Here is a 17,575-nt window from a genome sequence, read left to right as displayed (position 1 = left end):
ATGTTCAAATGTGTGTGAAATCTTATGGGACTTAACTGCTAAGGTCATCAGTTCCTAAGCTTACACACTACTTAACCTAAATTATCCTAAGCACAAAGACACACACCCATGCCCGAAGGACTCGAAGCTCCGGCGGGACCAGCCGCACGGTCCATGACTGCAGCGCTTGAGACCGCTCGGTTAATCCCGCACGGCATTAAAACCAGCACATTCTCCTTAGTGCCTCCAGGTTTTTGAGTGGCTGTTCACGGAGACAACAGTGAATAGCTTGGACATGGATCTTTTCTTTATGTCTGATGAAGCCTTGTTGCACTGATTGGTTATGTCAACTCACACAACCACAGATTCCGGGCAGCGGAGAATCTGCATAACTTCCACAAAACACCATTGCATGACAGAAGGTCGGGGTTTGGCGTGCAGTGCCTGCACGCCGCATTATTGGTCCCATCTTCTTTCATCAGATGCTGACTTCGGCGCGTTACATTGCCAACATTTTATAACCATTTGTGCCAGCATTAACAGAGGAGGAAAAGACCTACAGTTACTTCCAATAGGACGGAGAAACTGCCCATACAGCCGGCCGAACCTTGGAGCACATTTACACGGTCTTCATTCCTGACAGAGTTTGTTAGGTGAGGTTAGTCTGGCCGCGGCCCTAGCTGACCACCCAGGTCACCTCATCTGTCAGTGTGCGATTACTCTGTGTGGGGAGCCACTCAAGTCTTAGGTGCATTGCGACAACCCTCGTAGTCTTCAAGAACTGCAGCAGCACATTTGAAATGAGATTCCAGCAATTACAACAGCCCAGCTTCCATGTGTCTTCAGCAACTTGCTGACCAGGACCCAAAAGCACCAAGAGATGAATGGTGGTCATTTTCAACATCTGCTATAGTCAGGTTACTACTATTTTTCCTTTCCTCTTTGGACCTTTTATTTGCCACACCCTGTAGTCCAGCTAATATGCTCATCTCCAGATGGGCATTCCTCGCAAACTGGTGTCCCAGCTTCCCTTTTTTTTTTTTGCTATTTTTCAAGAGTGACCAGTGTGGAGACCTCTTACAACTTATTACACAAGAGGTTGTTCACTCCACATAATTTGGTCCCAGGAACTCGTTCCATCACCTTACAAAGAGAAAAGACTTTCTCTCCAAAATGCTGCTCCGTCACTTCTCACGGATCGGCTTGATCACTGCCTGTTACTGACTTCACCTGCACACTGTACACGGAAGAGGACTTTCGGCACAAAACAAAGTTCCTTTGAAATGTATACCTACGAGCCAAAACATTATGACCACCTGTTTAAAAGCGCGTTGGCCCGCTATGCAAACACAATACAGCAGCGATTCTACTTCGTATGGATTCTACAAGTCCTCGACAGGATTTCAGAAGTATGTGGCACCAGATGTCTACAAAAAAAGTCAAGCAATTGTCGCAAATTACAGTGACGGTTGTTCACGGGTACGCGGCTGGCACTCGCTCTCTGTTCCAATGGCTACAAATCAGGAACATTTGTGGGCCAATACATCAATGTTGAGTTCACTATAATGGCCCTCAAACCACTGTAGCACTATTCTGACCTCGCAACACGGACAGTTATCCTGGTGGAAGATGTCAACGCTGTAGGGGGAGACTTCAAGCATGAAGCGACGCAGGTGGTCCGCAATAATGCCCACATAGTTCACTCCTGTCATGATGTCTTCGATTTACCACCACAGATCGCATGGAAGCCCAAATCAGTATACCCCGTAGCATAATTCTGCACTCATCAACCTGCATCTGCGGTACACTGCATGTTTCATGCAGCCACTCGCCCGGATGATGACGGGTTAAGTACCCAACCACCGACTTGGCGTAACAAGAAATGCGATTCATTCGACAGGCGACACGTTTATATCGATCCACTGTGAAAACTCGGTAATGCTGTGCCCGCTGCAGTCCTAACTGACGACGTCGCTGAATCGGCGCAGGAACACGTTGGGATCCGGTGATGTGGAGTTCCATGTTCAACAATGGCCCTTGAACAGTGCGCTCCGAGCCGCTTGTGCCTGTACCACCGTTGCACTCTTTCCTCAGATCTGTCGCATGTCGCTGCCCATCCTGGATTACGTACTGGTAGATCCTCCGGCTTCGTACTTTTTGTGCGGAGGCGTGGTCCTCCTGCTGGATATTTCACCAACATTGATCCGCTTTCCATAGGTTCTCACGACAGTAGTACGCCAAAAGGCAACCAGATTTTCAGAGATTCTCGTTTCCAGTCGCCGGGCCACGACAATGTGCCCTTTGTCAAAACTGCTTATGTGAGTGGATTTCCGCATTTGCGGCCCGTATCTTCGCTATAATTACTGCCCGTTCGCCTTTCTTCCGCCTACATTCTTTCCTTACTGCATCACGTTCTTGCAACACCACCAGGAGGCATTCAACCTCGCGGTGGGCTGTGGTCATAATGTTTTGGCTCATGAGTGTATGTTGGAAACAAAGATTATGCTTCAGTGCACGTGTTCGTCACCCTGTTTTATACGAATATGGCGGACCTGGACTCCATACTGCGCAGGGCGCATTATGCATACAGCTGCAAGACGCGATTCCCTGGTGTCTACGGCTGGTCCACCGTGCACCACCTGCCAGAGGTGGTCACTTCATCTCATAACCTCGCTCTTTCCTCCGAAACGCGATCCGCAATTCCCAGAGGGGCTCTGCCGGACACCAACTCACTGGCCTGGGCTTCTACGCCCAGCGTAGCTCATCACGTACCCAGCTAAACTACAGGGAATGTTACATGTAAAAGAACCATTAGGAAAGAGAAGGAATTAGTACAAAAGTAGATGGTTCAATTCTGGCAATCACTGATTAAATACAGAGTGCGTTCCATAAGTAATGCGACCAATTTTTTGTGACACATCGGTACACCACAGCGTGTTGTAACCGGCTGGGCAAAGTGGAGGGGGGTATCAGCTTCAAAACGCTCTTTGTCTCATTCGGCTGCGACCTGCCACAGAGTCAGCACGTGCGTTTCCGTCAACCCCGTTTTGAGTTTATGTAACACGGCACAATGGATCATTCCGTAGAGCAATGGTACGCTATCAAATTTTGTGTTAAACTTGGTAAGTCCGCCACCGAAACGTTTCCATTACTTCAGCATGCTTTTGAGACTGATTGCTTGTCCAAATGACAAGTTTTCCGGCGGCACAAGTCGTTCATGGAGAGCCGAGAGGACATCACCGACAAACCTCGCAGTGGACGGCCATCAACCGCACGAGTTGTGCGCATGCGCGCGATTGTTTGAACTCTGACAGACGGCTGAGCCTTCAATTGATAGCAAAAACTCTAAACATGTCGAAAACAACCGTTTTCCGCATTGTGACCGAAGATTTGAATATGAGAAAGGTGTGTGCCGAACTCGTCCCAAAAGTGTTGATCGCCGAACACAAGCATATGCGAGTGCTTTGGTGCCGAGAAATGTTGGAAATGTGTGAAAATGATCCTCATTATTTAAACTAAGTTATCACTGGTGATGAGTCGCGGATTTTTGAGTACGACCCTGAGACAAAAAGGCAGAGTTCAGAGTGGCACACCCCCTCGTCGCCCCATCCCAAGAAGGCACACCTGAGCAAGTCCAGGATCATAACCATGCTCATTGTCTTCTTTGACGTCAGAGGCTTTGTCCACCATGAATTCGTACCTACCGGGGCTACAGTGAACTCAGCTTTCTACTTGGAAGTGCTCAAAAGACTGAAAAGTAGGGTCTCGCGCTGCCGAAGCGACATCAAGGACACGACGAAAGTTCACCACGACAACGCCCCGAGGCACAGCGCCTTCATTGTGAACGACTTCCTGGCCAGGACCAAGACCCCATTGGTTCCCCAGCCTCCCTACAGCCATGACCTGGCTCCTGCTCCCGTTTTTTTTTTTTGTTTCCTCGTTTAAAAGGAGTCATGAAAGGACAACATTGGGACACGATTGAAAGCATCCAGGCACATGTTACATCAGCTCTAAAGGACATTCCGGAAAAGGCATCCCAAGATGCCTTCCAGGCATGGAAACACCGCCTCCAGAATTGTATCGTCGCAAGAGGATGTTATTTTGAAAATTTTTTATTATTTGTACGAATATATTTCCAAAAAAAATTCAAATGTGTGTGAAATCTTATGGGACTTAACTGCTGAGGTCATCAATCCCTAAGCTTACACACTACTTAACCTATATTATCCTAATGACAAACACACACACCCATGCCCGAGGGAGGACTCGAACCTACGCCGGGGTCAGCCGCACAGTCCATGACTGCAGCGCCTTAGACGGCACGGCTAATCCCGCGCGGCCGAATATATTCAATAAATTATTTTTTTTATGAATTTCGTGGCATTACTTATGGAAGGGGCCATGTATTTTATTAACTGACGAGTACGGAATTCAAATAGTAATAACTTTAAATCAGTTATCAATAACATGTGAGACGCACCAGTCAGGCAATGGATAGAAGATGAAAGAAAAACTATATTTGGACAGAATCTAGACTCTGGTAGGAAGGTTGGATTAGCACTATAACTGCATATTAAGGGTGCAGAGTTGGAAGTGGTCGAAAACCCAGGAAATGTTTTATTTAGAAAAGCGTCTATATGAAGAGATAGTATATCATTACGATAAGAGTTGCTAGTCCTGTTATGAAATGCTACCCTTTCGTAGTTTTTCATATTTTGCTTACATGTTGTGCCTGATGTGATATTTTATTGAGCCACTTTGCTCTGGTCTGCTTACCGTATGTTTCCATGTTGCTTACAGAACTGACAATGGACGAAGTGGCGGCACAGGCGTTCATCTTCTTCGCAGCTGGATTCGAAACTTCTTCGTCGACAATAAGTTTCACTCTCTTTGAGTTGGCTCACAATATCAGGCTGCAGAACAAAGTGCAAGAAGAAATAGACTCAGTGCTCAAAGAGGAAGGGGACATCACTTACGAATCGATTGCAAAGATGACATACCTCGATAAAGTTGTGTCAGGTAAGTTCAGCAAACTGTTGTTATTGTTGTTGTTGTCGTTGTTGTTTAAATCAGGGCAGACGACAGCGCAGTTATGAGCCCTCGAAGCAATAGATGTAAAACAGTAGATAACCAGAGTCAATGGGAACAACTTCACCTATTTCCGGATCCACATCTGTCCCGTGTTGCTAGAACGACATAACCATTGCTCCACCTCGTCTGCAGAATGTCGTGTTTATTTCATTCACTTTGCCGTTTTCAGTTCGTACCTAGATAAAAACCAATACCACAAACTGTACACCTGTAGCCCATAGGGAAACACGTTAAGCCTCACGAAAACACTGAAGTTTATAACAATTTTTAAAAGTTAGTTATACGGGGCGTCTCAGGAACAGTGGTCAGTATTCAGGGATACGGCAGAAACGATCATTCGAAAGAGACAAATCCAGTAAATAATGGACTCTATAATGCGTACTTTAAGACCTATGAGTGCTTCTTCATCTTCGATACTGCGAAACATATCTCTTGTGCTGCATGCTCTTTGCTTTCTATATTTTGGGAGGTGGTAGCATGGGCCAAAAAAGAGAAAAGGACATCAAGTAAACACTGCAAAAAAGAATTTTTCTGACCAGGGATATTCCAGACATGTTCAATGGGCAACTTGTCAGGAGCGTGTACTGTCCAATAAACCAGTGGTCAGTTTCGAAGAAGTCCCTACCATAACTCGCCGGTCATTACACTTTGCTTCGTGGGGCTGCATGAAGAAGAGACATCTCGGATTGTACAGGGTGTTACAAAAAGGTACGGCCAAACTTTCAGGAAACATTCCTCACACACAAATAAAGAAAAGATGTTATGTGAACATGTGTCCGGAAACGCTTAATTTTCATGTTAGAGCTCATTTTAGTTTCGTAAGTATGTACTGTACTTCCTCGATTCACCGCCAGTTGGCCCAATTGAAGGAAGGTAATGTTGACTTCGGTGCTTGTGTTGACATGCGACTCATTGCTCTACAGTACTAGCATCAAGAACATCAGTACGTAGCATCAACAAGTTAGTGTTCATCACCAACGTGATTTTGCAGTCAGTGCAATGTTTACAAATGCGGAGTTGGCAGATGCCCATTTGATGTATGGATTAGCACGGGGCAATAGCAGTGGCGGGGTACGTTTGTATCGAGACAGATTTCCAGAACGAAGGTGTCCCGACAGGAAGACGTTCGAAGCAATTGATCGGCGTCTTAGGGAGCACGGAATGTTCCAGCCTATGACTCGCGACTGGGGAAGACCTAGAACGGCGAGGACACCTGCAATGGACGAGGCAATTCTTCGTGCAGTTGACGATAACGCTAATGTCAGTATCAGAGAAGTTGCTGCTGTACAAGGTAACGTTGAACACGTCACTGTATGGAGAGTGCTACGGGAGAACCAGTTGTTTCCGTACCATGTACAGCGTGTGCAGGCACTATCAGCAACTGATTGGCCTCCACGGGTTCACTTCTACGAATGGTTCATCCAACAATGTGTCAATCCTCATTTCAGTGCAAATGTTCTCTTTACGGATGAGGCTTCATTCCAACGTGATCAAATTGTAAATTTTCACAATCAACATGTGTGGGCTGACGAGAATCCGCACGCAATTGTGCAATCACGTCATCAACCCAGATTTTCTGTGAACGTTTGGGCAGGCATTGTTGGTGATGTCTTGATTAGGCCCCATGTTCTTCCACCTACGCTCAATGGAGCACATTATCATGATTTCATACGGGATACTCTACCTGCGCTGCTAGAACATGTGCCTTTACAAGTACGACGCAACATGTGGTTCATGCACGATGGAGCTCCTGCACATTTCAGTCGAAGTGTTCGTACGCTTCTCAACAACAGATTCGGTGACCGATGGATTGGTAGAGGCGGACCAATTCCATGGCCTCCACGCTCTCCAGACCTCAACCCTCTTGACTTTCATTTATGGAGGCATTTGAAAGCTCTTGTCTGCGCAACCCCGGTACCAAATGTAGAGACTCATTGTGCTCGTATTGTGGACGGCTGTGATACAATACTCCATTCTCCAGGGCTGCATCAGCGCATCAGGGATTCCATGAGACGGAGGGTGGATGCATGTATCCTCGCTAACGGAGGACATTTTGAACATTTCCTGTAACAAAGTGTTTGAAACACGCTGGTACGTTCTGTTGCTGTGTGTTTCCATTCCATGATTAATGTGATTTGAAGAGAAGTGATAAAATGAGCTCTAACATGGAAAGTAAGCGCCGGCCGCGGTGGTCTAGCGGTTCTGGCGCTGCAGTCCGTAACAGCGGGACTGCTACGGTCGCAGGTTCGAATCCTGCCTCGGGCATGGGTGTGTGTGATGTCCTTAGGTTAGTTAGGTTTAAGTAGTTCTAAGTTCTAGGGGACTTATGACCTAAGATGTTGAGTCCCATAGTGCTCAGAGCCATTTTTTTTGGAAAGTAAGCGTTTCCGGACACATGTCCACATAACATATTTTCTTTCTTTGTGTGTGAGGAATGTTTCCTGAAAGTTTGGCCGTACCTTTTTGTAACACCCTGTATAGCATACGTGATGTGCTGGTTGTCTTGTGCAGGACAAGTAGCAGTCGGGATTAGAGGCTACCCAAACAGTTTTCTTCGGCTGCGTTCCTCATCTTCCTAAAGCCATTTCATCTAGGCTTATTCATTGTTGATTATGTTAGTCTATTATTTTGTCCCTAATAGCTCATTTCGAGCTTCTGGTTCTTTTCGAGCGATGCAAGTATTTTATGCAGTTTCGGCCAAAACATCCGACCACCAGCTTAATAACGTGTCGGTCCGCTTGAAGCGCACTGCACGTTGCTCTGCAGTACGGGACGAGGGTCCAGCTCACGTCAACACGGACCCTGGACCCCGCTAGTCCGCCTCCATGCGCGCCAAGTGGGAACGGCTTTGACTCCGAACGAACACTACAAAATGCGCACCCATCCCGTCTCTCAGAAAACTTCAAGATTTCTAGCTGAACCGTACAGCCTGCTATTCCTTCCCCTCAGACAGGACATGCCCGGCAATCGCAAAGTATGAACACTCTTACGGTCAATGGCGAGCTTCCTTCATGCACAATAACGAGGCCAAGAAAAACGCGCTGCGATAAATTACCAATGACTTTTCGATTCACCCTTCTTCTTCCCAAAAGCTGCTCTTTCTGATGGGCCTCTGTGACATCAAAAACATTTTTTTTTTCCAGTCGCGCGTTTTCGGCCAGTAACTAGCCTCGCATCAGAGGTCCTCTGAAAGTAAAAAACAGTGCCCGATGCTAAGCTCTTATATTTTCTGCTAGCCATGTTTCTTTAGGAAAACGTAAGATTGTTGTCTTCTGAAAGCACTCATCCGAACACGAGAAATCGCCGGCCTCCCACTGACAGAGGGCCTTCCTTGGCCTCAGCTCGGCCACAGGGTAGGCCTCAGTTTAAATGCACAGTAGTTGACAGCCCCGTGGGGAGCCCGGTATCGTAATTTTCATGGAGTCAACACTAGAGGCTGCCCACCTCTGCAGATCGCACACATCGCCATATATCCAACTTTACAGAGCTGACGAGTATCCGAACCCCACCTGCTGCTGTGGCCGAGTGGTTCTAGGCGCTTCAGTACGGTTCAAAATGGTTCAAATGGCTCTGAGCACTATGGGACTTAACATCTGAGGTCATCAGTCCCCTAGAACTTAGAACCACTTAAACCTAACTAACCTAAGGACATCACACACATCCATGCCAGAGGCAGGATTCGAACCTGCGAGCGTAGCGGTCACGCGGTTCCAAACTGAAGCGCTTAGAACCGCACGGCCACACCGGCCGGCTCTTCAGTCCGGAACCGCGCTGCTGCTACTGTAGGAGGTTCGAATCCTGCCTCGGGCATGGATGTGTGTGATACTCTTAGGTTTCTTAGGTTTAAGTAGTTCTATGTCTAGGGGACTGATGACCTCAGATGTTAAGTCCCATAGTGCTTAGAGCCATTTGAACCATTTTTATCCGAACACCACGTTCTGTGAAGAGTCATAGACTTCCAACGATTTAGCGCCTAGTGGTAACTTCACTGCCCTTTTGTCTCTTTCCATAGGTGCTTACGACAGTAGTACGTGAACATTCGACCAGCTTCGACGTTTTCGAGATGCTCGTTCACAGGCGCTCCGTAATAATAATCTGCCCTTTGTAAAAGTCGCTTAAGTCATTTTATTTCCCCATTTAAAGCCCATATCTTTGCGACGATGAACCCGTGTCTGCTCTGCTTACGTACTTTTGCTACCATGCCACGTGCCCGCAACGCAACCAGGTGTCGCGGCGGGCAGTTGTCATAATGTTTCAGCTAACAGTGTAACTGTCACATGCGCCAATGGAGAGAGGAAACAGCTCTCAGTAATAAGTGAAGGCGTCATTAAAATTATCCGCCACTGTACGAACACAATTCTAATGCTACTTTTCGTTGCTTCCTGGTTGCGCTCGTATACGCTAGAGCCTGGATCTTGCTGCTTTCTTTATGGCTTTGTAACTTGTATTCGACTGATTTGAGAACTTCGCGTATTTTGTTACCATGTTTGTCAGCTGTGATTCTTAGCCGAGAAAGTTAACTGACGTTTCATTCACTTCCAGAAACACTGAGAAAGTACCCGCCACTGGCCTTCTTGAACCGGGAGTGCAACAAGGACTACCAGGTGCCGGGCAGCGACCTCGTCCTGGAGAAGGGCTCCACCGTGCTGGTGTCGACGCTGGGGCTGCACCGCGACCCCGAGTACTTCCCGGACCCCGAGCGCTTCGACCCCGAGAGGTTCACTGAGGAGGAGAAAGCCCGCAGGCACCCCTACGTCTACATGCCGTTTGGAGAGGGACCGCGCATATGCATAGGTGAGTACTCTCTGTTCAGCTGTACAGTTCTTCACTGACACGTTGATCTCCACAACGCTTATATTTTCCTTCCAGGACCTAATATAACATGGACTACGTCAATCTCTTCCCACAGCAGAATTGTGACAATAACCATCGAAGGGCCAAAGAAACTGGTGTAGGCAGGCGTAATCAAATACAGAGATAAGTAAACAGGCAGAATACGGCGCTGCGGTCGGCAACGCCTATATACACTATGTAATCAAAAGTATCCGGACACCCCCAAAAACATACGTTTTTCATATTAAGTGCTTTGTGCTGCCACCTACTGCCAGGTACTCCATATCAGCGACCTCAGTAGTCATTAGACATCGGGTGAGAGCAGAATGGGGCCCACCGCGAAACTCACGGACTGCGAACGTGGTCAGGTGGGTATCACTCGTGTCATACAGGGTGTTTCAAAAATGACCGGTATATTTGAAACGGCAATAAAAACTAAACGAGCAGCGATAGAAATACACCGTTTGTTGCAATATGCTTGGGACAACAGTACATTTTCAGGCGGACAAACTTTCGAAATTACAGTAGTTACAATTTTCAACAACAGATGGCGCTGCAAGTGATGTGAAAGATATAGAAAACAACGCAGTCTATGGGTGCGCCATTCTGTATGTCGTCTTTCTGCTGTAAGCGTGTGCTGTTCACAACGTGCAAGTGTGCTGTGGACAACATGGTTTATTCCTTAGGACAGAGGATTTTTCTGGTGTTGGAATTCCACCGCCTAGAACACAGTGTTGTTGCAACAAGACGAAGTTTTCAACGGAGGTTTAATGTAACCAAAGGACCGAAAAGCGATATAATAAAGGATCTGTTTGAAAAATTTCAACGGACTGGGAACGTGACGGATGAACGTGCTGGAAAGGTAGGGCGACCGTGTACAGCAACCACAGAGGGCAACGCGCAGCTAGTGCAGCAGGTGATCCAACAGCGGCCTCGGGTTTCCGTTCGCCGTGTTGCAGCTGCGGTCCAAATGATGCCAACGTCCACGTATCGTCTCATGCGCCAGAGTTTACACCTCTATCCATACAAAATTCAAACGCGGCAACCCCTCAGCGCCGCTACCATTGTTGCACGAGAGACATTCGCTAAGATATAGTGCACAGGATTGATGACGGCGATATGAATGTGGGCAGCATTTGGTTTACTGACGAAGCTTATTTTTACCTGGACGGCTTCGTCAATAAACAGAACTGGCGCATATGGGGAACCGAAAAGCCCCATGTTGCAGTCCCATCGTCCCTGCATCCTCAAAAAGTACTGGTCTGGGCCGCCATTTCTTCCAAAGGAATCATTGGCCCATTTTTCAGATCCGAAACGATTACTGCATCACGCTATCTGGACATTCTTCGTGAATTTGTGGCGGTACAAACTGCCTTAGACGACACTGCGAACACCTCGTGGTTTATGCAAGATGGTGCCCGGCCACATCGCACGGCCGACGTCTTTAATTTCCTGAATGAATATTTCGATGATCGTGTGATTGCTTTGGGCTATCCGAAACATACAGGAGGCGGCGTGGATTTGCCTCCCTATTCGCCAGACATGAACCCCTGTGACTTCTTTCTGTGGGGACACTTGAAAGACCAGGTGTACCGCCAGAATCCAGAAACAATTGAACAGCTGAAGCAGTACATCTCATCTGCATGTGAAGCCATTCCACCAGACACGTTGTCAAAGGTTTCGGGTAATTTCATTCAGAGACTACGCCATATTATTGCTACGCATGGTGGATATGTGGAAAATATCGTACCATAGAGTTTCCCAGACCGCAGCGCCATCTGTTGTTGACAATTGTAACTACTGTAATTTCGAAAGTTTGTCTGCCAGAAAATGCACTGTTGTCCCAAGCATATTGCAACAAACGGTGTATTTCTACCGCTGCTCGTTTAGTTTGTATTGCCGTTTCAAATATACCGGTCATTTTTGAAACACCCTGTAGCTTTACGCCTCGACTGGGCACGTCAACACCGACATTGGACTATTGAATACAGGAAACATGTTGTCTGATCGGACGAGTTTCGTTTCAAATTGTATCGAGCTGATGTACGTGTACGTGTATGGAGACAACTCATGAATCCATAGTCTCTGCATGTCAGCAGGAGACTGTTCCTGTTCAAGCAAGGAGTGGGGCCCGTGCAGTTCGAGTGATATGGGACCCCTGACACGTCTAGACACAACTTGGTCTGATGACACGTACGTAAGCATCCTGCCTGATCTCCTGCAGTCATTCATGTCCATTGTGCATTCCGACGGACTTGGGCAATTCCAGCAGGGCAATGCGACACCCCACACATCCAGAATTGCTACAGAGTGGCTCCTGGAACACTCTTCTGCGTTTAAACACTTCCGCTGGCCACCTAACTCCCAAGACATGAACATTATTGGGCATATCTGGGATGCCTTGCAATGTGCTGCTCAGAAGAGATTCCATCCCCTCGTACTGTCACTGATTTATGGACAGTCCTGCAGGATTTATTATGTCAGTTTTCTCCAGCACTAATTGAAGCATTAGTCGAGTCCATGCCACGTGTTGCAGCACTTCTGCGTGCACGCAGGGGCGCTACACGATATTAGGCAGGTGAACCAGTTTCTTTGGCTCTTCAGTATAAATAACTCAAACGCAGACACTGGTTAATCATGAATTATGTTTCTTTTTCTAATTATGAAATGTATCCGTTCACACTTAGAAGGAACATAAACACATTAAAAATTGGAATACACAGCACTGATGTTGCAAAATGTTTATTTTATATTGCGTTGTGAACCGGCTTTCAGCCTTCCAGGGGATTAGCAGAGTACTGAAGACTGAACAGGCAGTCCACACAACATCAGGGACAGCCTCTATTTGCGCAAAGCTTATTGAGGGAGGAGATTAGTGTTTAACGTCCCGTCGACAACGAGGTCATTAGAGACGGCGCGCAAGCTCGGGTGAGGGAAGGATGGGAAAGGAATTCGGCCGTGCCCTTTCAAAGGAACCATCGCAGCATGTGCCTGAAGCGATTTAGGGAAATCACGGAAAACCTAAATCAGGATGGCCGGAGACGGGATTGAACCGTCGTCCTCCCGAATGCGCAAAGCTTGTTCTTTCGAAAGATCTGTAACCATTTAACGACTACATTTCTATACGAAAAACACAAATTATAACGCTTCAATGTTATAAGGGCATGAAGAAAGAAATGTTCTGTAATTTTAGGAACTGAAGATGTAAGTGTAAATTCCTAAACCCACTGATTGACTGACGTAAATATCTTGTGCCAAGCTAGTTGTTCAGATATTACTTAAGGTCTCTCAACTATACAAAAAATGGTAAACTGTCATTAAGGAAACTGAAACAGAAACGAAGAACGTATGAACAAATATAACATAGATTACACTCAAAGATTAAAAACGTAAGAATATAAGGCTAAAAGAATACACAAAGTGAGCAAGTGAGTGCCGATGCGGACTACAATGTTAGGTGAAGAAAACTACTGATGAAAGTGATGAACAAGCGAAGAGAGAGAGTGGTGGGGGGAGGGGGAGGTGAGGAAGGAGTCAATGCAGTGTGCGGAGTGGGGAATGACTCTACTGTTTACAATAAATATATTATCTAATGGTGAGGAAAATGTTAAGTGGCAGCTTCAACCTCAGCAATGGTGAATAGTGGAACTGTATTTGATGAGGCAGGATTGAGTCAGGATTCTATGATTGCTGTTTATTGATAGCTAGAGTTTTAATTATCGTCAGCCTTCCGCCTTTATTTGCTCCATGGGCGATATCACATTCAATATCATAAAAATGACATTGAATCAGGGCACGCTCAGCAAATGTTGAATCTTTCTTTCCCAATCTCCACCTCATTTCATGTTAAGTCAGGATAGTGTTATAACCATACCTGGCTGACCCACATATAACTGGCACACAACCTGCAGAAAATCCTATAAGTCCCACTACGTTGTAACGGTGAAATTTTATCTCTGCTATTGAACGGAATGTGGACAACATCATTCCGAGCACAAAAAGTTGATACGTGAGTGTATTTTCACAGTCTAAAATTTTCAATACATCATTGCAGATTATTTCTTGGTTTGTACACGTATAGAATTGAAGAACTGTAATTTGCATTTGTTGTATAGGTGTACGGTAGTAAAAAGTTGCATGTCTTTGGAAATAACAAGCTTTGTCCAAGTAGAAATTTTCTCTCATGTTGTATGGACTGACAGCTCAGTCTCAAGTTTTCTGATCATGGTTTAGAAAGCCAAATGCCAGTTCACAACGAAATACAAAAGGAGCATTGAGGAACATTATACTGCGTATTTCAGTTTTTAAATTTTTTTAATGATTTTTAAGTCATCATTCTTCATTTACACTGTTTTGACGCTGTGTTCCAACATTTACAGTTTGTGCTAGTATTTTTCTTTCTCTGCTTAGCTATTGCATCCAGCACAATGTATAACCTCTCGTCTTGGCTTGCCCCCACAACTTTTCCTCTCTACTGCTCTTTCAAGTGCCAACTTAACTATTTATGTAGGCTATAACGTATGTTCCGTCCTCTGGTAAATGTCTACCATAGACTTCTATTCCCGAATATTCCTCCTAGTACTTAATTTCGTGTTTCGTGGGTCCACTTAATTTTTCAGTCTATTCGATAGCAGCACATTTCAGATACTTTCCGTTTATTCTTCTCTGGACTACAGATGCTCAGCATTTTACTTTGACAAAATACTGTGCACCAGATACAATTACACGGACCTCTTCCTCAGTTCTACGTGAATATCTGATATCAGTAAAAGCTCTTCTATTGACGAAAGTGTTTTTCAGCTGTGCCAGTCTAGAGGGTGTTCAGCAGGCGCTGACGCACACTTATAAACAGAGATTTAAAATCGAGTAGCATAAGATGGGTGGGGGAAGAGGGAGGAGAGATACTGCGGGGCTATATTAACTACATGGCGTCCATTTTGGAAGCCACCATATTGGATGAGATTCGTAATTAAACGGACAAGGTATCATGTGATATACTGGGTGGTTATAATTATGTGCAGCTACTGAAGCAGGTGTACTGTGGGCTGTAATTATCGTACGGCACCGAAACTTGCTAAATTTTCTGATGTGTTAATATGGAACCAATTCACGCTGGAAAATAATAGTTCCAGTTTTGGCCACCAGGCGGAAATCAAGCGCAGTGAGTAAAAAAAAAATGGTTCAAATGGCTCTGAGCACTATGGGACTTAACTGCTACGGTCATCAGTCCCCTAGAACTTAGAACTACTTAAACCTAACTAACCTAAGGGCAGCACACAACACCCAGCCATCACGAGGCAGAGAAAATCCCTGACCCCGCCGGGAATCGAACCCGGCAACCCGGGCGTGGGAAGCGAGAACGCTACCGCACGACCACGAGATGCAGTGAGTAAAGGAAAGGCGTATAGAAATGTTTCCGTATTAATGGATTAGGAACGGGACGTGGGCAGAAAAGGTCAAACAAGTGAAGAAGGCATAATGTTGATTTTATTATTAACCGCCATTAACATAATTTGTTCAGAATGAATATTGTAAAACGACGTGATCAACAGTTGCTCGCAGCAGTTTCGATAAAATTTGAGCAACGTGTCCCTGGTTACAGGCCTTCATATCAGGTAGAGGTCAAACGTGCAGCTAGTAAACGTGTTCTTTCAGATATCCCCAGAGCCAAAACTCACGTCGATTCAGATCAGGTGATCTTACAGGCCATCCATCTGGAAAATCTCTGGAGACAAGACGTTCGTGGAACTGGATCTAGTATGGCTGCCAGTGTAGAACAGAGCGTAAAACTTTCCGTACTGTTGACTATGGGATGGACAATTCTCGTGACACTGCACAGCCACTGCACTCTACCCAGGGCACTTGCTGCATGGTCAGTTACAGCAACAGCAACCTTGTAGATAACTTCCACCGGGATAGGACGTCTTCCTCTTCCAGGTAACGCACCAAGCCCACCCGAGTTTTCGAATTTCATTATCATCTCCTGTAAACAATTTAATGACATCGGGTCTCTTCTCAGACGTTTCAGTTGGGGATACTCTCTCAATGCAGCGCTGTGATTGCTGACGTTCACACGATACAGTTTCACTAACAGTGCACCGTCTCTCTCCTCAATAGCCATACTGTTCACTCACTTTGTGTCTTGTCAAATGACAGTGTGGGCGTCATACCGCCATACAAACGATGTACAGCCCGAGTTTTGCACCTGCTGGCCACAACTAGAAGTAATTTATTTTCCAGCATAACGCAGCAGTAGCGCATTACCGTATCTACAAAATTACGCTGCCATACGATAATTCCAGTCCGCACTGGACATTCGTGAGTAGCTGCACTTTAATTATAATTATAGCCATCCAGTTGCAAAAAGATAGGGAATTACAAGAGAAAAATAGCGGTGCTTTCATTTGAGCATATTAGACTTGGCAACTGTTTCTATGTTTCGATACAGTGTATCGATACGTGGAACTGTTTCAGTGTTTCGGAACGGCAGTCGTTCACTGTTTCGAAACAGTGGTGTGTCATTCCGCCCCTGTCTCGGATAACCGGACCAGATTCGATCTCGAGCCAGACACATAAACTGTATCGTTGTTTCAAAATAAGGCTGTTTCATTCCACCTGTGCTTGGAACGGACTAATTGTATCGAAACAGTGATGTTTCATTCAGCTCTATATCGGACGAGATTCGGGCTCGGCACAGGTACTGAAACACAACATACCACTTCGTGAAACACTTTCAAGAGTGTCGAAATCTTTTTGACAAGCAATGGCATGAAGCTTAAGATACCCGAAAATAAAGCTTCGTTTCTAGCTGACTGTCCTATTCCGAAATGGCGTAACATCTGCTTCATAAACACTCACCAAACAGTAAAACAACGCATACTATTCACATTCAAAATAATAAATATGTGAAAATCATTCAGTTAAATTACACTTTTTTTATAACATACGCTTCTCTGTTCATGTACAGTAATCATATTAAGAAACGCAAATAAGCCTACAATATTTTGAATAACAAAAGGCGTAGAGTGACAGTTATTAGACATATACATAAATTTAATGTAGGTATAATTGCAAGCAATCTGTTTGACATATCACTGATAGTGTAATGGTGAACGGGAAGGGTTGGGAAGCATGGTGAATTTATAGTAACGGTTCGAAACACCTTGCAAGACAGAATCCCAGTAGCATATCCGTTGTTTCTGCAGTTTGCTCCCACCTCCAGTTCCGTTCGTGGTGGTTCTTCTGTCTTCAGCTATGGCTGTCCTCAGCCAATTTAGTATGAAAGTCACACGACACGAAAGCAGCGCATTTGCTGCAGAAAATACGAAACTGCCAAGACGCCTAAGTGATAGTTTCATACTTTCTGCGACATGATCAGCGCTCTCGCACCTCATTTGTGTTTATATGGACATACTTATACAGTAGACATTCAAGATGATAAAATGTGTAGGTTTATTAGATTAGAAAACACAAACTGTTTCACTGTTTCGAAACATCGTATCGAAACATTACAGTGTACTGTTTCATTTGTTTCGAAACAGTTACGTGTTTCAGTTTGCCCATCTCTAGAGCATATCTTTATTTACTCTCGTGTTCCGCAGCGTTCTGTACAGAGCGAGGCAGATGCTGGTGGTAACAAGGGGGCTACACGATATGCTTGACGTGTTGTTGT

At 45.5% G+C, this 17,575-nt stretch overlaps 1 protein-coding gene across 1 annotated transcript in view; it reads left to right on the top strand.

The window, feature by feature from the left end:
• Positions 1 to 17,575, top strand: part of LOC126190735 (cytochrome P450 6k1-like) — an 82,613-nt gene that overhangs the window by 60,296 nt on the left and 4,742 nt on the right. Inside the window, exons 6-7 of the mRNA XM_049931225.1 lie at positions 4,780 to 4,998; positions 9,613 to 9,864. Coding sequence (XP_049787182.1) covers positions 4,780 to 4,998; positions 9,613 to 9,864 — 471 coding nt within the window. The remainder of the gene's footprint in view (positions 1 to 4,779; positions 4,999 to 9,612; positions 9,865 to 17,575) is intronic.

The sequence above is a fragment of the Schistocerca cancellata genome, chromosome 6, assembly GCF_023864275.1.
Source record: "Schistocerca cancellata isolate TAMUIC-IGC-003103 chromosome 6, iqSchCanc2.1, whole genome shotgun sequence".
NCBI lineage: Eukaryota > Metazoa > Arthropoda > Insecta > Orthoptera > Acrididae > Schistocerca > Schistocerca cancellata.
Note: the sequence above shows the minus strand (reverse complement) of the source record. Positions and strands in the feature narration are given on the sequence as shown.